Below are 21597 nucleotides of genomic sequence, written 5' to 3'. Positions count from 1 at the left end.
GTGTGAAAACTTTTGAAACACTTATTTTCAGTAGATCTTCTAACTACAAAGTTTGCCTTCCTACCTTTTTAGTAAAAGTAAGGTGGAATGGTTGAGCATGTTAAATAAGAGTCATTTGCACAAGATATGGCTGTTATAGCTGAAGAGGAACATTCCATATTGCGTGTGTTTGTGTGTGTGTGTGTGTGTAGTCATGCTGCCATCTGGAGGACACAGTCAGCATCTTTGAGATGGCTGCACAGGCTTATGAGGAAAATAAAGCACATCCAAGTACTGTTGCCTCTCTTGTCCTCCCCGGGGGTGTTTGGTGAGGAAAATATAGGCTACCGTTTTATTATTGTTGTATGTAAATAAACAGTAGTAGACGAACCACATTTGCTTTTTAGTATTAATCCCGTGAGCACATAAATCCAGAAGTGGATATTTTAATAGTTTATGGAGGAGTGAATATCACACTATGTAGATGATAGGACTGAACAGATGCTGGATCAAACCTATGTAATAAAGTTCTCAGTAAAGTTGTGTTTTATTTAAGTTGTACCCTGTGTTTTATTAAGTGTAATCAGGTTCTGATCATCTTTTATCAGTTTGAGACAGCAGTGTTTGCCGGGGAACACGTATTGTTATTGGAGATACCAACAGACTGGAGAAGACCGGCGTGCAGAACAACGAACAGTAGTTACGTAGTTTACGTAAGTATTTGGCGTAGCAGAGGCCCAGGTGAAAGGAAGTGGTCCCACCGTGGACGAGTAGCCACCAAATCGGGACAGCAAGGGTGAATGGCAGTGAGGATATTCAACGCAGGATTTCAACTCTTTTTAGCCAAGACGACAAATTGAAAACGATACGTCAGGTGAGATTATGAACCGAAGTGTATGACTTCTCTGTGGAACACAGCTTTGGATGTGCTGGCCTTGCTAGCTTTTAGCTCGCTAAGCTAGCTAGCTAGCTGACATGGTGATGGTGCATGGTGGCTGCAGTTACTGTTCAGGCGTAGCGTTGTATTTATTACACGCTGCAGTTTTTGGGTGAAGCCATGTGTGAGCTTTTGCGCAATAAGTCACATAGTCAGGGCCGAGCAAGCACACTCATACATACGTGCCTCTGGTGATTGTGATAGGCAGGCTAATAACCGACTTCTGACAGGCGCGGTCCCTTTGATTTACCATTCGCTAGCCATGCTCGGTTTGTCGGTTCCCATTGCAGTTGAGCGTCTTTGCCCAATTGCTAACGTTACCAACGAGCTAATAGTCAGTGACAATGTGTACTTCGTTCTTTCAACTATGTGTATAACGCTAACATTACAAAGGAACACCAGCTAAGTTAGCGTAACATACGCTTCATAACAAAAATAGTTGCGCCTTAAGCTAATTGTTGGATTGTGTTGGCTAACGTCACGACTCATACTTTGACATCACATCAAGTATCAGGCCAAGGACCTTGGATGGTTTAGATTATCTTTAATGTAAAGACAGTTTAAACGTCCGTATTATACTATTTAATGGGAATGCTTCTGCTCGTTAGTGTTCAATCGGCTAACGAGCTGAATGTTTGCTACAAATAGAGCTGCTTACTAGCTAACTAGCCAACTAACGTTAGTCAGCATGGTCTCTGCTTGAATTTGAACTCGTCCGGCTACCTAGCTAATGGTTTCGAGTAGTCGTACAGGTCCTGATGCCATGTGTTCAAAATGTGGTCTAAAATGAAAATTGAACGTGTGCTAATAACCGCGTTAATAGCTTAACGACTGAGCAACCACAGAAAGCATTCGAGATGAATACACTGGCCTGGGATCATACAGTCTGTGACAGGATGTGATGCAGTGGAAATCAAATATCAGGGCTACTGTTTTTCTGATTGTTGTGTTAAGCATGTGTGACCTGCTTGAATCAACTGTTACTGACATACAGTAAGCTAGTGGTAACTACAGTATGTTTCAAAATGATTTTCAAACAGTTTGTCAGAGGTCCGCTGACAGATATGACTTATCATCATAAAACATAACTTTAACTACAGGTGTGTTACAACTGTTTGTTGCTGCCTTCCATTGGCATATAATGCTGTTGTTCTAACATCAAGTCAAATGTACAGCACATGGAGGCTGTGGTTCAGGATGTAGAAGGAAGTGGGTCGGTTGTCCACCAAACCCACGATAGATGGACAACCATTCTGGACTTAAAATTTGACACACGCCACCATGTCCTTACACTTTTCTTTGTGTGCAAACTTTACAAAAAGAAAGTAACATTGTGTTCGGAGTCAGCAGCTGCTCTGGTGTGCCACATTCAGGCATAGTATACACTATAGGTCATCAGTGTTTTGAAAGTCCCTAACCCAAAACATGCAAAACCAACACTGAGTTTTGACTCAAAGTGTGGCTCAGGAGTTTAGGTCTGAACTGATTAATAACTGTTATACCCCTGTTCCACTGGCATCATGCTCATTGGCATATAGCCACAATTCATGATCAAACGATGATGTGTTAAAAAGTAAAAGTAGGGGAATAAATAAAAATCTGATTAATTTAATCTGATTAATATTATTTTTTAAAAGATCCACAAATCACACATTTTCAAGAGTTCTGACATAATTTGTGTATAACTGGACAAGGATCATCATCACAGTCCACTTTCTAACCTCTCAGACTTGGAGCAAGTTGAGCCTCCCACATCAGTTAAGCCAAGTTTGCAACAGTGTGCAATGTTATGCGTTTTGTATTTTCACTTATGCTAGCACAACTGATTATGCCACGGCTACGGCATAATTAAAGGCAGAGTTTCTAGCCCTCTACCATTTAAACTTAAATATTCATTCAAAAAATGCTTTTGTGCAGACTTTGTTTAGCAGAAATTTTATACATATTGCTCAATTTCTTATATTGCCTTTAATCTGTCCATGATTTGCAATACAAGCCTTACATGTATCGAGCTTCAGCTCTGTGTCTTTGACCACGGGTCACACATATACATGCACAGTACACACAGGGGGACGAATCTTGTGCTTGACCACCGCTCTTATGCTGAGCAAGAGAGGAAGGGTCAAAAGCAAGTTTACTTACAGGAGTAGACAAATCATGGTTACTTAGTAACTTCTTCTTATGACTGGCTACTTTTCACTGTTCAAGTGAAAAAGAGAGGATTGGATTTGGGGCAAACGAGTGAAATTAGGCCACAGTGTTAAAAAGAACAGCTCCTAAGCAAGAGTAGGTTCCATTCATTCCAATCAAGGAGCCATTCAAACAGACCAGATCGTTTGTTAACTTAACATTGTTAGTTGTTACCGGTTGTGAGTTGTTGTGTTGGGGTTGTGTGATCTATAAAATCTAAAAGGATTCTCTCATGCCTTGCTTGAGCTTGTTGGTGTTGGGAAATAGGAGAGCGGTGTCACTTGACACAGTTCTGGACGTCAAGCTGTGATGACACCTGTCGTCACCACCTGCTGTGTGGTATTTTATGAAAAATAAAAGGAACAGGTCATTTTTCTGCACACTGGGGTTTGTTGCAATTTAGAGAGCACCAAGAGGTGTTACTGAAGCTTCGATGAGCTCCCCCCTCAGTGCTGCCCTAGTTCAGCACCTAATGACTGGGCCAGATGAAACCTTACAAAGCTATGGGGATTTCTTTTGTGTTTTAAATGAAACGCATACAGGGACATCTAGTGGTATGAAAAACATACAGCAGCCATGTACTGCTGTACTTACTGTAGGTTTTTTAAACAAATTATTATTATTTTTAAATATGTATAGAATAGCCATGTAGTAAGCTGTATTGTAACTCTTATTTAGTGAAAGGATTCTGAAGCAACAGTCATGTTTAAAGCTTCAGGCGTCATCAGCCATGTGGTTTTCCTTAATTGACACAAGCTCCAAGTTAATATATTAACACAGTGCATTGCATTGGAGTGAAACAATATAATATAATCTGCCTGGCTCTAAAAAAAAGACCATAAGTGGAAAAAAAAGTTGCATTGTGATTATTGTGGACACTATTGTGATGTGTGATTGTCATATAATAAATGTATTCATGGTTCTGCTTGTTTATTATCAAGGGAGATTCACAGATGGCTGATTTTAAAGTCTGTATCAAACATACAAACAGCTGTTACCTCTTGGCGAAGGTGCAGATAATTTTTTGAATTCTCTTTTTACTAACGGTGTTCATGTGCCCATTGCACAGATTTATAGGGATTAAAAATAGTGAGCACTGAACTGTATGCGCAGTGAAGGCAACAGTAATAGAGGATTTTGCGTATTACATTGGTGTCTGTCACGGAGGGATAATAACCATCGTAAATACTAAATGAATCCAGGAATTTAAGTTGTTAGTGGAAGAGGCTAATAAACGCTTTAACCTACATAAAACTACAGCAACAAAAACTCAGTATAGGAATGGGTTAAGGAAAGATTGCTCCTATAACTCTGAGGTAACCAGAAGCCCTGCAATTAACGATTACTTTTAATAATCGATTAATTGAAAGATACATTTTTTAAATAAATCAGATCAAATTTGACTTGTCAGATAATTTGCTTATTATAACTATAAAAATCCTTAATTTTGACATTTAAAATCATAAATAAAACACAAAGGTTTGTCCAGTTTTTGAACAGCAAAACTTCCAAAATATAAATAAACAAAACAAGCATTGAGTTATACTGAAATTCACATTATAAAATCAAGACAAAAACCCTTAGACAATAAGATATTAAACAGTGGAATTTGTTGAAATATCAAAATTATAAATAATAAACAAACAACAAATGTTACTGTTTTGATATAGAGGTAAAATGCAGAAGAACAGGAAAACTGGCATTGTTCAAACATCACTTTTTAAAAAGTGAAATTTAGAATTGGAATACAAAAATGTCAGCATGTCCACATCCTCTGGGTTGGGGATGCTAATCGTTCTTTTAAATCCTTCATCTTCTACCTTTGACAATGGCCGCATGGCGGTTACCAACATAGGATGGAATCGGTTATAATGGCTGATAGTTGTGCATGGGGGATTTCTCCTTTGTACAAACTCACTCATGAGTTGTTTCTTTTTAATAAACAAAAACAGAAAAACAGTATGCGAGGTGAAAATTTGTTTAAATCAATATTTTGTATTGTTTTCAATAATAATTGAAAATGGGAAGTTGACAGCCATGCTTAAAAAAAATCAATATAAGATATAATGGAACAATGTTTTGACAATTTCTATTAAAACAATTACAGACAGTTGTGAAGCAGCAAGCTAATAGGCCTGATTAAAAAGAATATGCATTGGTGCACAAATGCATTAATATTTGCTGAAAACCACAACAATTACTAAAACATGTCATATCTTACTGCTGCTATTATTTGCTACTTTTACATTTAGTGTTTTAATTTTAGCTATTCTTTAGTATTCATCCATTAATATGTTGCGAGTGAGGTGAGGTGCAACCACCACTCACGAGTTGCGGCAGAACACATCTAGTGCGACTGTCCGGAAGTTAGCAAACTAACATTTTACATCATTGCACTTCATTAAACTATACAATTTTCACATGATATGGATACAATTTTTTTGCTTCACAAACTGTTTTGATCTTGCAGTCACGCTCTCCTGTAATTTGAGCAGCTCAACTAATTGATAACAACAATTGTTGATGACGAATTTCATTATCGATTATTGATCTTAGCGATTAGTAGTTACAGCCCTAGAAACCGCCAACTGCATAAAAGTCATGTTTGACTTTCCAGATCTGTGAATGCCGATCCAGAATGCTGTAGCCTGTAGTTTACCCAGTAACTCCAAAAGTGAATCTTGAGACAGACAACATGTTTATATTTTTTCCTTAATGCTCATTACGTGAGCAGGAGAGAGATAAGAGAAAGTTAATGTCCATCATTCAGAAGGACACAACCCAAGACTCAGAAGATGAAGATAATGTTGAAAAGAAGGGTCCAAAAATGTTCTTGGCACAGTTCACCAAGTACTCTGGTTAGATTTGATTGACTACTTCAGTGGAGCTCCATACATTAGTGTTCAGTTGTGTTTTGTTTGTAATTACTGCTAAATGTGAGTTGCTCCATTAATATAAAGCCAGGCGCTTGCTGCACCAAGCTGACTGCTGGGATTGGTTACAGCTGTGTTGCTTGCTAGTAGTCTTCACAGTAGAGTTATTTTGTCTTGTGGTAATTTTAGGTTTTTTAGACTGTGTTGAAACGCTTCTCTACCCTACTGATGGATCTTTCTTTTCTCACCTCCATGCAATTCCATCAGCATATGGCATCCAGAAATACCTTAGCATTGCTCTCTGCTTTTAATTTTGCAGGGCTGAGGAATTGAGTCATAGCTTGTGCCACCTCCTATTAGTGCACAGGTAAGAGTTTTTACTTTGAGCATTAACAGTAATATCTAAAGTGCTAAAGGGATACTGGTGTAAGATCTTTTTTATGATATTATCGTCATTGTCATTACACACTACATACCAGATTTAGTGGCACCACTTTTAATGGTGTTTTTTACTAATAAAAAAGAAGCTGAGGACTAAATACTTTAACTGTGTCTGATACTATTACATCCAGTTCTTAACTTACATTGTTAAAGAGATCTGCAGCAAACACCTGAGAAGAGACACAGACCAGCTGTGTCTCTTCTCTTTATCTCAGCTCACACCCTGAGATAAACTGCAGTTTTTCTGACCTTGTAGCTAATTTCCTCACAATGATATTTAAGAATTATGTCTCTTATGACATTATACTAATGTAAGGTATACTTTTAAAGTATTTCATGTATGCATGCCTAGAGTTGAGGACGATATAGAAAATCACCTTGCAGCTTCGAATATTTTGTCAGTGTTAGCTGCTGCATTTAGCAGTCAAATGTTGCTAGCAGCAAGTTGTCCCAGCTTTGTAAATTTACATTTAGACATTTGCAGATGCTTTTATCCAAAGCAATTAACAACAAGTGAGGTGCAAGGCAAGCGAAATATGTATCTATCTAAGATTGGTTATTTGATGTAGGTAGCAGCTAGAAATCAACATTTGTTTCTGGAAGGACAGCTGTCATAATGCTGGGCATGTCTGTACAGAGCTAATATTCAGAGGTTAATGAATGTCTGTCTAAACCCTTTCTGGACCTTTTCACTGCTAAAGTTTCACACTGATATCCTTTTTTGATGTAGGCCTTTGTGTGCACTGAAGCACAAAAGTTGTGTATTTAAAAATGGAATAGAATGGGGGGGGGAAACAAAACTAGTTGTCCTGAAAAGCAAAAGGCTCATACTAACACCTGCACCTGCAAAAAATTTTATTCAATAAAGATATTAATAACTGTTATGTTCTATTCTACATATGGTTAAAACAGTAATGCATTACAGCGACTAATATAATACTTTATGTTTATGCTGTGTATGAAATGCATGATTAAAGCAATGCTTTCTTTTTAGTTTTTTTAGGTCTGTGGGGGAGCACCAGGACTTAATTAAGAGATATTATATCATGAAGCCCAGATTAAGTGTCTGTCTATCCACAAATTCTCAGTCACTCCCTGTGAGTATTAAAAGTATTAAAATCACAATATTTTACACAATTGTTGTGGTAATAATGGAATGGTTATGGTAAGTGACAATATGATAATAGTACACAACAGTATTTTTTGGCCACATTAGCGTACAGTGTTACACTCAGGAGGCAGCATCACATCAAAAATAATAAGCCTAAACATTAAGAAATTAGGTCTGTTTATTGGCAAGAATTTAGCAGTACAGTATCATCTAAAGAGGATCAAAACAAACGGATGTAACTTTTTAAATAAGCTTTTGTCATGTTCTAAACAAGCTGCAAGCAACGAGCAAGTTGGCTCTGTCATGTTCTAAAGTTGTTAATTCACATTCTAAAAAACCTAAACAGCTTTTAGTTGTTACGTTTTTACCTGTGTTAGATGTTCTTTGTTATTAGTAGATCTGTGTTACTGTGTTTTTCAGCTTGGTGATTTTGTATCTGTACATTAACATAACACCCTCATCTCCCTTGCCAGTGAGCTTCTAAAAGAAGGAGGATGATGAAATGAGATAAAGTGGACGACTGGAGGAGCCCAGCCCCCTCACCTCCACCTCTTGGAAACATGGCAGGCTTACAGCTTGTCACCCCTGCCACTTCACCCATGGGGCCTTTCTTTGGTCTGCCATGGCAGCAGGAGGCTATTCATGATAACATCTATACACCTAGGAAATATCAGGCAAGCAGGGGTCCAAACACATGTTTTAATGGATGTTGTATATGTTCTGTGTAAGCAGGCTGTGTTGGTAATGTGGCATGAAAAAATGAGCAGTGAAGACCTGCTGGTAGAGCTGGATGCTGCTAGTGTTTGTTTTCTCTGTGAACTGTCTGTAAACCTGAACCTTCCTCTACAGGTAGAACTTCTTGAAGCAGCTCTTGAACATAATACTATCGTCTGCTTGAATACTGGCTCAGGGAAGACCTTTATTGCAGTGCTTCTAACAAAAGAGCTCTCCCACCAAATCCGTGGACATTACCAAGAAAATGCGAGGAGGACTGTATTTCTCATGAACACAGGTACAAGATATACACAGTGGCTGCTATTGTCATTACATGTCAACTGTAAAACTGTAAACTCATCCTTTCAATTCAAATGTAGTTGCATAGCATGACATAATAAAACTTGTTCTTAGAAGTTTAATGTATTAATGTATCTCTGATTTAAATTGTCCAGCTTTGTCTGTAGTTCAGCAAGCAGCTGCAGTCAGGACTCACTCTGACCTCCAGGTGGGAGAGTACACAGATTTGGAGGAAACCTTAGCTTGGACAGACCAACAGTGGAGTCGAGAGATAATAAAGAATCAGGTGTGCCTTTTTCTTATTTGCATGAAGAAGTTTGAACTGGGTTGTCCCACATTCTGTCGTTGGGCCTGTGTAACAGTGTTTCCCTATGGCTGACATGAAGTTAGGTTGCTGGCCTTTTTTATTCATACAGTGTACTACACTCTCTTCTCTTTTGTCATTGCCAACTTTCTTGTTCACAGGTGCTGGTCATGACTTGCCACATATTTCTGCTCGTTCTGAGGAATAAAATCTTACCGTTGTCTAAAATCAACTTGGTGGTTTTTGATGATTGTCACCTGGCCATCACAGACCACCCGTACTGTGAGATAATGAGGGTGAGAGGGCAGTCTTAAAGGAAACTTAGAAAATGTAATCTCAGTGAACTGTGAGTAATCTAGCTGTCTGCTCTCTCTATGCAGCAGTTTGAAGGTCGCTTGTGCAGTCCTCGTATCCTGGGTCTAACAGCCTCCATTCTGAATGGAAAGTGTGATCCGTCAGAACTACAAGAGAAGATTCAGAATCTAGAGAGAATCCTGCAGAGCAACGCTGAAACTGCCACTGACCTTGTGGTCCTGGACAGGTACAACAATATGTAAACCTTTATAGGTTTGTAGGCAACAACAATAACTGCAGGCATGCGTAATAAAGCACTTTTACAGGACAGCTGTGGCTTAGGAGGTAGAGAGTTGTCTAACAATAGTGGGATTGGTGGTTTGATTCTTGGCTCTTCCTGTCACTGTCACTGTCACATGCCTTGGGCAAGATACTGAACCCAAAGTTGCTCCCGGTGACATGGCACCTCTGCCATCGTGTGTGCTTGTGTGTGCGAATGGGTGAATGAGACGCACTGTAAAAGTACTTTGAGTACCAGCACGGTAGAAATGAAACTCTATATGAGTGCAGACCATTTACCATTTTAAAACGGAGCACTGTTTCACTAAGTGTAAGGGGACCAACACATTTAGTCACATCTGCATGACTTACAGTACCAATGACCATTTTTACCTGTGGATATGTGTGTTTTGGGTCATTGTCCTGTTGCATCACCCAACTTCTACAGAGTTTCAGCTGATGCACAGACATTCTTACATTATCCTGAAGAATTTTTGATATACTTGGAAATTCATTCCAGCTTTTTTTAAATTAACAACTTGATTGTAGGTCCTCTGAAAGCTCCTTTTGGTGAGGTATGACTTACATAGGCGAATTCTTCTTGTGCAGAGCAAACATTAATTCAAGGGTTGACATACTTTTTCCACTCGCACTGTGAGGTTTTTATCGTTGTTCTCAATAAAGACATGAAAGGTCAGAATTTATTGTGTATTATTATTTCAAACACATTATATTTGTTATTACTCTTAACTTAGATGAGATCAGATCACATTTTATGACAAATAAATGCAGAAAACCATGAAATTCCAAAAGGAATTTTTCTTGCCACTGTATGTGTATGCTGAACTCTAATCTATGTATGTATGTCCACCTGTTTCAGATACGCTTCTCAGCCAAGAGAAGTGGTGTTGGACTGCGGCCCGTACATAGATAAGAGTGGTCTCTCCTTCCGTCTGCAGGCAGAGCTGGATGAAGCTCTCCACTTTCTGAATGACTGCAATATATGTGTTGCCAGAGAGGACCGTGATCCCACATTCATCTCCAAACAGGTCAGAGGACAATACCATACTGTTCACATTTTTAGATATCAGCCCACCATTTACAGATTGCTTTATACCATTTCTAAGCCCTGTTTAATCACCACTAATGCAGTGTGGATTTTTCCATTTCTTGTGGCTGTATGTTGTTGGTTGTACTGCTCTTTAGTAAGATCTGGTATACACTAGGGCTGAATGATTACTTGCATTATGATAAAATTAGATTTTCTAACTGCAAAGGCTGCAATTTACACTATGCTTATGTTACCTGTAAGCGAGAGCAGAGCCATCAGCAGAGGTAGCTTCAATTTGGCAAGCTACTCTGGTACAATGGCCCCTGACTTAAACATGACACTATGAAAACTTTATTGTTAAAAAGAAACAGTGCATTAAATGTGTGGAACTATTTTGGTTGCGTGGCCCCACTGTGGTTTTGTGGGGTTGTGATCTCTCCCTCTTTTTTCCTCCCCCACAGATCACTACAGTGAGTTTGGTTCTGCTGCTTTTTTAACATCATTAAACACAGAAAAGCAGCAGAGACTGTTACTGACTCGCTTTATGTGAATATCAAAGTAAAAAAAAAAAAACTAAAAGTTTTAGTCTAGTAGTTCATCTAACACACATCAGAGAGAAGGAGGTCACAGTAAGTTCAGCACAATCATGTTGTAAATAGTGAACAGAAAACAACAGGAAGTTAGTCTGAGATGACTTAGAATAATGTAAAACTTTTGTAAAGTTTTCATTGGGTTAATCAAAGTTCTGAGTTGAGTTGAATAAAGTAGTCTATGAAGATTCTCAGTCACTGAGGTTAAGTTATCTGATATGATAACATGGGAACTGAACATCTTTCTTTTTAGGTCATGCCATGATAATTCTTACATGTTTACAGGTCTGGAAGTTAGTATATGGGCAAATCAGTTAATATACTACTAATGAATAAAGTTGATTAAAGTTAGGGACATGTGACTTTATACATCACTTAAAACATATAGGCCTGGCCTACAGTTTATATTAACTCTGTGTCTTACTGCTTAATGCTAAAACTCAGATTTTTGTTCACATTGTCTGTGTGATCTCCAGGTCCTGAGTGACTGCCAAGCTGTGCTGCAGGTGCTGGGACCCTGGTGTGCAGATAAGGCCGCAGGCATCATGGTGCGGGAACTCCAAAAGTACATCAAACATGAACAGGAGGAGCTGAACCGCAAGTTCCTTCTCTTTACTGACACCATATTGCGCAAAGTGCACGCGCTCTGTGAGGAGCACTTCTCCCCTGCCTCACTGGACCTTAAGTTTGTCACACCAAAGGTTCTCCGCCTGCTTGAGATCCTGCACGAATACAAGCCCTTCGAGCGGCAGCAATTTGAAAGCGTGGAGTGGTACAACAACCGTAACCAGGACAACTATGTTTCCTGGAGCGACTCAGAGGATGAAGATGAAGATGAGGAGGTGGAGGCCAAAGAAAGGCCTGAAGCCAACTTTCCCTCACCGTTCACCAACATCCTGTGTGGGATCATCTTTGTGGAGAGGCGTTACACAGCTGTTGTCCTCAATCGGTAGGCTGACGCCTTTATTGCTGTTGTTATGTGGTGTGAGAGCTGTAACCATAATTTGTCCAGTGTACCTTTCATGATCTAAATAAATGAGGCGGTAAAAAGAATTTAACAAAAACTAAATATACCATTAGGAAAAAAGTCAGTTTTAAGAAAACACCTGTAACAGTGCTGGTAAAGGCTGTCCAGTATCATCTGCTGTTAGATCTTCTGGAATATCTGTCTGAGACACAACAGCAGCACTGTTGCTACTGGAGCTAATATGCTAATAATCTGCTAATATGTCAGAATTGCTCAGGGTTGGGTGAACAGAGAGGCCAAGATGTGTGCCTCAGCTATTTTAACTGAACTGGTTTACTTTGGACATGGAAAATTTTTCATAATTTATTGATTAACCTCTGAGGTGAGTCATGAGGGGTTTCATTAAAGTCTTCATACATTTGTTGCTGTGAAGATGAACAGCTAACAATGGTAGATTTAACTTTCCAACGTGACATCTGAAGTTTGTATTTGTAGAATTTTACATAAATAATGACTGGGAATAATGACTGTATTTCTAGAGTTAGTCCACCACAGCAACACATCATGTGTCTGATGTTATCATTAACACACTATCTTTTTTTCCTCAGCCTTATCAAAGAAGCAGGGAAGCAGGACCCAGAACTAGCTTATATCAGCAGCAATTTCATCACTGGCCACAGCATCGGAAAGAACCAACCCCGGAACAAGCAGATGGAGGTGGAGTTCAGGAAACAAGAGGAGGTACACAGAAAATATGAAAGTTACGTTACAATGATTATACTCACCCAAAGCTTTTGGAATGACATGGGCACTTAATTTGTGTTTGTTCTAGACTGAAAACATTTGAGTTCAAGATTAAAAGGTGAATATGAAAGATATTCAGAATTTCAGCTTCTATTTTCTGGTATTTGAAATGCAACACCAAGGCAGCTCATCGATCACTGGATTGATCACGGCCCTGATTAACAACGACAGCCACTGAATCTGTTGACAGGCAGAGAGAGAAGAGAGAGGCAAGAGTGTGGGACTAACAGTAGGGACGTTGAATGTTGGTACGCTGACGGGGAAGCCTAGAGAGTGTGTTTACATACTGTGTGTCCAGGAGAAGAGATGGAAAGATGGCAAGGCTAAAAGCTTAGGATCAGGCTTCAAGTTGTCTTACCGTGGTGTGGATGGGAAGAGAAAATGGAGTAAGAGTTATTCTAAAAGAGAAATGTTCTGGGGGTGAAAAGAGTATCAGATAGGGTGATGACTCTGAAGCTAGAAATTGAAAGAGTGATGTTCTATATTGTTACTGGTTATGCCTTAAAGGCTGGATGTGAGTTGACAGTAAGAAAATCTTTAGAGTTAGATGATAACCCACCTAGAGGTGGTCATAAGTGAAGATTTTAGTGGACATATTGGAACTAAAGTAATGAGATTATGATAGGTTTGGTTTTCAGGACAGGGATGCAGAAGGACAGATGGTGGTAGACTTGACAAAAACAATGGAAATGGCTGTATTAACTTCTTTCTTCCAGTAGAGGCAGGGACATAGGGTGACATATAAAAGCAGAGGGAGAAGCACTCAGCTGGACTTCATCGTGTGCCGAAATAATGTAAGAGAGGTCAGGTACTGCAAAGTATTGGTAGAGGACTGTGTAGCCAGACAACACAGGATGGTGGGGTGGAAAAGGACTATGGTGATGAGGAAGATGAAGAGGACTAAGGCTGACTGGAGGACGAAGTGGTGGAAGTTGAAAAGGGAAGAATGGTGTGTAGTTTTTTCAGGGAGAAGTCAGCTCCCGACCACTCTGGGTAGTCAGGAGGTGTTTTCAGATGATTGGACAACTACAGGTAATGTGATCAGGGAGACTGGTAGGTGGGTACTTGCTGTGTCATCAGGGAAGTGGAAAGTGGACGAGGAGACTTGGTGGTAGAATAAGGAAGGCTATATGTGTATAAAGAGAAAAAGGTTAGCTACGAAGAAGTGGGACACCGAGAGGACTGCCAGGTGTGATGGGAAGATGGAAAGAGTTCTTTGCAGTTGATGAATGGGGAAAATGAAAGAAAACAAGGAGTAGAAGAGGTGACTGTTGTGGAGCGGGAACTAGCAAATATAAGCAAGAGTGAAGTGAGGAGGAAGAGTGGAAAAGCAGTTGGTCCAGATAGCAAAACTGTGGAGGTATGGAAGTGTTTAGGAGAGGTGGCAGTAGAGTTTCTGACTTGTTTGTTTTAATAAACTTGATGAGCCATACAGTGAAGTTGTGGGAAAGAATAGTGGAAGCTAGCCTAAGGGCAGAGATTAGCTACAATATGGTTTCATGACTAGAAAGAGTAAAAAAGATACAGTTTTGCTCTGAGGATGCTAATGGAAAAGTACAGAGAAGTGCAAATGGAGTTGCATTGGCTTCCTAAAGAAAACGTATGACAGGTTGCAATGTGAGGAGCTGTGCATTGTATGAAGTCTGGAGTGGAGTTCAAGGTGGAGGTGGGTCTGCATCAAGGATGTAGAGCCCCAGCTCTGAGCCCCTTGTTGTTTGCTCTGGAGGTTAGACAGGTAAACTCAATGAACTATGATGTTGGCATATGACATTGCAATCTGTGGCGAGATCAGGGAGGAGCCCATGTCAGATGTTTTAGTGATAAAGTAAGAGAGGCCAAATAGAGGTGGTTTGGACATGTTCAGAGGAGAGATGGTGAAAATATTGGGTAAAAAAAAGCTAAGGTTGAAGCCGCCAGGCAAGAGGGGCAGAGGAAGACCAAAGAGATTTATGGATGTAGTGAGAGAGGACATGAAGTTAGTTGGTGTGAGAGAAGTGGATGCAGAGAGTAGAGTTGAATTAAGGCAGATTATTTTGCAGTGATGACCCCTGAAAGGGAACAACTGAATGGAGAAGGAAGATGATTTTCTGATTTTTACATATAAATACATATAGATATATTAAACACACGTTCTATATCAGAACACCCACATTTGTAAGTGAGAACAATTATCGTAATATGTGAATGAGGTTTGTCTTCCTACTCAGGTGGGTGCTGTGATATTGATTGTTAAACAATAAACAACTACTCTTGATATTAGCCTTGGGCTTTACTGCCAATAACCGCATTTTTTTGTCTGCCTAATCAACATAATGACAATATAGCTTTCTATGGGAGAAGAGCTAACCACTGTGAATCTGATGAAAGGGGAATAATTAGGCAGATACCTTGCACAAATATTGAAGATCGCCACTAGATCAACTTGAAAGGTCCAGAAAAAAAAAAAGGAAACAACTGGTGTACGAGTAGCATAGAGAGTGAGTCACAGGCTTGATACAGTTAAAATGATGCAAACAGAACATATATATCCAAATGTTAGAATATAATAAAAGTATCAGTTGCTATGCTTTTGCTCAATTAACATGTGGGTCATCCTGTCCACATGGTGCAGTGTTCTGTTGTTTAATTTATTTGGATGTCAATGCCAGAAATTAAAAGCTGAAATTCTGAACTTTCATCCACATCACATTAACACTTATGACATGTTCCAGATAATGATGGAGTGTTGTCTTTTTTTTTTTTGCTTACCATTTTTTGCACGTGTTAACCAAGCACCATTCCCTGCATATGCTTATTCTCTCACAGGTTCTCCGGAAATTCCGCGCTCATGAAACCAACCTGCTGATCGCCACCAGCATCGTGGAGGAAGGCGTGGATATTCCAAAGTGTAACTTGGTGGTGCGGTTTGACCTACCGACAGAGTACAGGTCCTATGTCCAGTCCAAAGGCAGGGCTCGGGCACCTGTCTCTAACTACATCATGCTGGCTGACAGTGAAAGAACTAAAGCCTTTGAGGAAGATCTCACTACTTATAAGGCCATAGAGAAGGTAACCTTTCTCTAAGAAACAGTCACTTGTTAGTAAGTTAGTGTCTGATCCTACCCAGCCAGGTAGGCATGGTAGTAGAAATGGTGTGATGGTGTAAAGTGAAGCAGAATGAAGTGGTGATCATGATTTCATGCTTGGGCAGATATTGAGGAACAAGTGTTCCAAGTCAGTGGAGGTGAGTGAATTTGAAGTGGAGCAAGTGCTGGACGACGACAACATCCTTCCACCCTATGTGCTTCGATCTGAGGATGGAGGTCCCCGGGTCACCATCAACACAGCCATTGGACATATCAACAGGTCTGGTGGTAATTCTGTCTTCAAAAGAAAGAAAATAACATGACCAAAGCCTTAATCTGATTTTACAATAAAATTTCTTTGTGTTTTTTTACTCTTTGTCAGGTATTGTGCTCGGCTGCCCAGTGACCCGTTCACCCACTTAGCACCTAAATGTAAAACTGTGGAGATACAGATGGGACGCTTCCAGTCCACACTCTACTTACCAATTAACTCTCCTCTGCGAGTTCCTGTTAAGGTGAGGAAGAACTTGTATATAATAAGAATTCTAGTAATAGCAATGCCCTTGATGTTCCTTGTTTCTAAGGACATCTCACTGTCTTTATAGGGACCTGTAATGAACTGCGCTAGACTGGCAGAAAAAGCAGTTGCACTAGTATGCTGTGAGAAACTCCACAAAATAGGTAAAGCCAATATGGAGATTTTGCAGCCCCATGTTTATTTATGTTGATTGTATCTTTTTTTTTTAGCATATTTAACTGGCTTCTTTCCTCGACAGGTGAGCTGGATGACCACCTAATGCCTGTGGGGAAAGAGACAGTAAAGTATGAGGAGGAGCTGGACCTTCATGATGAGGAGGAGACCAGTGTCCCAGGACGACCTGGTTCTACCAAGAGGAGGCAGTGCTACCCTAAAGCCGTAAGCTAAAAGCTAGAACATTTAGGCAGGGTTAACATAACTTTGATAGAATCAACTGTTTATCCAGACAACATTAAAAGCCAATAATAATGAGTAATAGGCTCAAAAGACGAAGAGGGTGTTGAAAAGTAGAGTCGTAGTACATTCTTGCTGATTAAAGGCATGTTTCTACAAAGAGTTAACACTATTAATCTTTTTACTACCAAGACCTTAGCAAGTGCTGGTGGTTCCCATTACACAACTAGTGTGATCAAAAAGAAAAGACACAGAGATATAACGTGTGTTATAGACTACTTTAGACTTGCTGGTAAACTTGGTCAAAAATGACGGATTTAAGCAGCTTCACATTTCACTTAGGAGTAAAAGGTAAGCTTTAAACTAACAACTAGAAATAGTGATTTGACATATGTCGAGATATTTATTGGATATCGACTGAATTATTGTCATCATTTAGTGAGATTAAAATGGAACCTGCAGGATATTGGATACATTAGCCAATATTGTCTCATAATTGCACTGAGAATCTGTGTTCTTAAATTAAATCAGCTTAATTTAGTTCACTAAAACATAAATCTTCAGAGTGAGAGCTTCCACACACTGTCCTCATGATCTGCCTCCGGGATGTCTGCAAATGTAAAGTTTCAAATAATAGAGAAGTAGTGAAGTTACGGTGGCCAAGACTTTTCAATCCGGGTAATACAGTCTTTTAAATTAAGCCTTCCAGTTGTCCAGATCGACCTTGCACATCTTTAGTCTGTACTTTTTGTAGCTTTACCTTAAGTAAGAAACACCACATATCTGTGTCTGGATAATCAAGATAATCACATGACATTTTTTGACGGTTACAAACATTGATGAGTTGAGTGAATGGCAGCTGTACACCTCAATAACTGAATGACCTCAGAATCTGGCCTATTGAAGCCACTACAGTGAAGCTTGTGCTGTCAGAACACATGAAACTATGTTTATTGTTAGTTTAGTCAGTGTGACTGTGAGTGAGCTGTCACTGCTATTATTATCAATACATACTGTATATTGCCAGGTACAGTCTTTTTGACAGTTATTGATCAGTAATAGGTAATAACTTATATTTTCAGTAATATGAGCTGAATTAGTGACTATGCTGTAGAAACCCAGTATAGAAAATGTTGAGAATGTTGTGAATACTAATGTAGAATTAACTTCTGTCCTCTCCAGATACCAGAGTGTCTGCGGGACAGTTATGCTGTACCGGAGCAGACTTACTACCTATATGTGATTGGGATGGTCCTCACCACCCCCCTCCCTGATGAACTTAACTTCCGCAGAAGAAAGCTCTACCCACCGGAGGACACCACCAGGTGCTTCGGCATCCTGACTGCCAAACCCATACCTCGAGTATGTTGGTTGGTTGGTTAAACCTCTCCTCTCTTCTCTGAGAGATGACTAATCATTTTTACTTCAGTTTACATACTGTGCTTGTATTTATTATCTCCAGCACTTTGGATGGCAACTGATGTTTTCTTTCCATCCAGATCCCCCATTTCCCAGTGTACACTCGCTCTGGTGAGGTGACAATCTCCATTGAGCTGCAGAAATCCGGATTTACTCTCCCCTCTGCCCAGCTGGAGCTCATCACCCGCCTGCACCAGTACATCTTCTCCCACATCCTCCGTCTGGAGAAACCTGCACTGGAGTTCAAGCCTATGCTTGCTGACTCAGCTTATTGCGTTCTACCTCTGAATGTTGGTGAGTAGCGGCGTGCGATCAGTAGATTTCAATGTGTGTGATAAAGATTTTCACTGTCTGTCCATCACTGGTTTGATTCCTACCATGTCACTCTCTGTTATGGATCATCGCTTTATTAAGTTGGTGACTCCAACACGCTAGATGTGGACTTTAAATTCATGGAGGACATCGAGAACTCTGAGGCCCGCACTGGCATTCCTACCACTCAGTACACCAAGCAGAACCCCTTCACCTTCAAGCTGGAGGATTACCAGGATGCTGTCATCATTCCAAGGTACCACTTCACCACAATACAAAACTAGAGTTACATTTACTGAGAGCTTTCTATAAGATGCTGTGAGCTCTGTTTTACTTTCCACATGGATAAGGAGCCAACTGACAAATAAAACCAACTCAGACATCATAATCATTTGAACTGTTCTTTTCCTAGGTATCGCAACTTTGACCAGCCTCACCGCTTCTACGTTGCTGATGTGTACACAGACCTGACGCCTCTCAGCAAGTTTCCTTCACCAGAATACGAGACATTTGCTGAGTACTACAAAACCAAGTACAACCTGGACCTGTCCAACCTGAACCAGCCACTCCTGGATGTAGACCACACCTCCTCCAGGTAGGAAGCTCAACAGATTGAGATGGTTAAATAGATTTGCTATCCACTTTGTCTGTTGATGCTTCAGTCAGAGCTGCGAGGGTCTGAAAGTCTCCAAGTTGAAAATGAAGAAAGTCAGGAAGAAATGATCTTACTATTATTTATGCTGTCTATAGGGAGCTGAGTGTTGAGTTCTTAAGAATACTTGAGAGTCCTTGCTCTCCTAGCTGTGTTTATGCATATAAAGTGCTTCACAGAAAACATGTATTTCTACAGAAAATATAGGACTTTATCAAGTAAACACAGCTGAAACAAGCAGCGTAGCTTCCAATGCCACTACACCTATACTCATAGACCTGGGGTTTACAATACGTCACCATGGCTGTGTGTGACTTCAACTTTTTTTAAACCACTTTCTCATGATCAAACAGAGAAAACAGAAATACTGTTCTCTCTCAACCCACTGTGTTCCTGTAGGTTCCTCTGTACTATTTTCATGACACGTCTGTGCCTCTACACACATGCAGCATTAGTCTAATTTGCTACAACCAAATTTAAAGAGTGTGTGTTAAAGCTTCTTAGATTTCTATGTGAGTCTTTTGGACAGGGATCAAGTAGAGACTGCTGTTTCCTTGTGTTCAGACTGAATCTGTTGACTCCTCGGCACCTGAACCAGAAAGGCAAAGCCTTGCCCCTCAGCAGCGCTGAGAAGAGGAAGGCCAAGTGGGAGAGTCTGCAGAACAAACAGGTAACTTTGTAATCAGCACTGTTTTTATGTTTTTTTTCTTGTCACTGTTTGTGAATCTGTTTATCTGGGACTGAATGCATGATAGGACAGTTTAAAATATTTTGAATCCCAGATCGACGCCTTTTTGGGTTTGGTCCTGGATCAGAGTCTGGTGACCACTTTGTAAGAATAAAAACTGTATTGTCCACATTGTAGAAAATGACCACACAGTTAACTCTCTTGCTCTCATTTGTTGCTGTAGCTGTAGGGCTCTCTTTTTCACAGACAACATTTCAGATGTTGGTTTTACTTCATTTAGTTCACTAAATTACAGTCCACTATCATGAATTAGCTGAGCTTGAGAGCTTGAAGCATCACATAACTTTGATATTCCTTCTCCTTTGTGAAACTTGGATCATTCACAGTGTACTCTAACACTGCTCCTATTCCTGTAAACGCAAACTAAAACAATGTTAATGTTATCTAAATATGACTTTTTATGGATGTGTTGCTGTTTCCTCTCTAATTCCTGGTATGAAAATAGATTAATTTAGCTTATAAATTAGATCCTTTATTCCATTTCAATAAAAGCTTGTCATGATTAGTCGTTTGTGTGTTTGCTAAAATAGCTCTACACCACATTGTTAAATACTAGAGTAGCAATTAATGCTGTACTAGAGAATATTCAGACGTTTGTGAGCTTCACTCCAGAGACTGTATGAGTTGGTGCCACTCCTCCTTTATTGCTGCAGAGCAGTATCAGTCATACTGAAATGTTGTTTGTCAGATCCTGGTGCCAGAGCTTTGTGCCATCCACCCCATCCCTGCCTCCCTGTGGAGGAAAGCAGTGTGTCTGCCCAGCATCCTATACCGCCTCCACTGCCTCCTGACCGCGGAAGAGCTCCGATCTCAGACAGCCAGTGAAGCTGGAGTGGGAGTCCAGACCCTCCCGCCTGACTTCAGGTCCCTGCTACATACACTACACAACATATGTAGGAGTTAATTTCAGTTCCATAGAGTGCACTATGTTGGGACTCTGTTGGGGACTCCTATCATGCTACATGCAGTCCATGCAGGTTCTATAGGGCTCAGATTACGCATCCAGTTAATGTTTGATCCAGTTAATGAAAAATTATCCCTCACCTGCAGAGGTGAGCTTCAGCAGTGTAAATAAGAGTGTGAAAATATAATTACGACCAGCAGTTAGCCTTTAATCAGAGTTGGAGACATCAGGATTTTGTCACATGGATGTTGTCTCCCACTAAGGTGAGATGAAATGAACTACAGACCCAGTCAACAAACTGTTGGCTGAATGGCTACAAATGAACCAGCGTTAGTAGCTACACCATAATCTTAATTCAGAGCCTTATATAGGGGCTTTACACAGGAAAACAAGATAACACTTTATTCATCCCCCTGAAGGGGAAATTCATTTGTCACAGCAAAATCAAACTGCCATTAAAACTTAAAAACAAAAGTACTAATCTAGAATAAGACTAAAAAATAGTACAAAATTACAGAGTAGATCAATATTGTAATAATAATATACAATTAGAGAAGTGAGCCATAGCAGTTTGTGGGACACTCATTTTGACTGTTCTGACTGCAGGTTTAGCTCTTAAGCTAATCACCTTGTGTGTTAATACTTTAAGTGAATAGTAATATCCTAGTTTTCCCATCCTGACAACATTATGTCATGCCAATTTTATTTGCTAAATTAGCTATTAACAGCAAT

At 39.9% G+C, this 21597-nt stretch overlaps 1 protein-coding gene across 3 annotated transcripts in view; it reads left to right on the top strand.

The window, feature by feature from the left end:
• Nucleotides 1-723: 723 nt before the first annotated feature.
• Nucleotides 724-21597, top strand: part of dicer1 (dicer 1, ribonuclease type III) — a 35344-nt gene continuing 14470 nt past the window's right edge. Inside the window, exons 1-22 of one of the 3 annotated variants that reach the window (XM_026355725.1) lie at nt 724-853; nt 6299-6346; nt 7415-7517; nt 8005-8205; nt 8381-8543; nt 8701-8831; nt 9011-9145; nt 9230-9390; nt 10303-10471; nt 11540-12012; nt 12639-12771; nt 15640-15882; nt 16025-16179; nt 16282-16414; nt 16505-16580; nt 16676-16815; nt 18013-18192; nt 18330-18543; nt 18664-18817; nt 18974-19156; nt 19778-19883; nt 20650-20825. In XM_026355725.1, coding sequence (XP_026211510.1) covers nt 8092-8205; nt 8381-8543; nt 8701-8831; nt 9011-9145; nt 9230-9390; nt 10303-10471; nt 11540-12012; nt 12639-12771; nt 15640-15882; nt 16025-16179; nt 16282-16414; nt 16505-16580; nt 16676-16815; nt 18013-18192; nt 18330-18543; nt 18664-18817; nt 18974-19156; nt 19778-19883; nt 20650-20825 — 3239 coding nt within the window. In that variant the 5' untranslated portion in view covers nt 724-853; nt 6299-6346; nt 7415-7517; nt 8005-8091. The remainder of the gene's footprint in view (nt 854-6298; nt 6347-7414; nt 7518-8004; nt 8206-8380; nt 8544-8700; nt 8832-9010; nt 9146-9229; nt 9391-10302; nt 10472-11539; nt 12013-12638; nt 12772-15639; nt 15883-16024; nt 16180-16281; nt 16415-16504; nt 16581-16675; nt 16816-18012; nt 18193-18329; nt 18544-18663; nt 18818-18973; nt 19157-19777; nt 19884-20649; nt 20826-21597) is intronic. The other 2 variants (XM_026355727.1, XM_026355726.1) reach the window with 2 other exon arrangements.

Source organism: Anabas testudineus, chromosome 12 (genome assembly GCF_900324465.2).
Source record: "Anabas testudineus chromosome 12, fAnaTes1.2, whole genome shotgun sequence".
Classification (NCBI taxonomy): domain Eukaryota; kingdom Metazoa; phylum Chordata; class Actinopteri; order Anabantiformes; family Anabantidae; genus Anabas; species Anabas testudineus.
The sequence above is the reverse complement of the archived record's forward strand: the minus strand, read 5'-3'. Positions and strand labels throughout refer to the sequence as shown.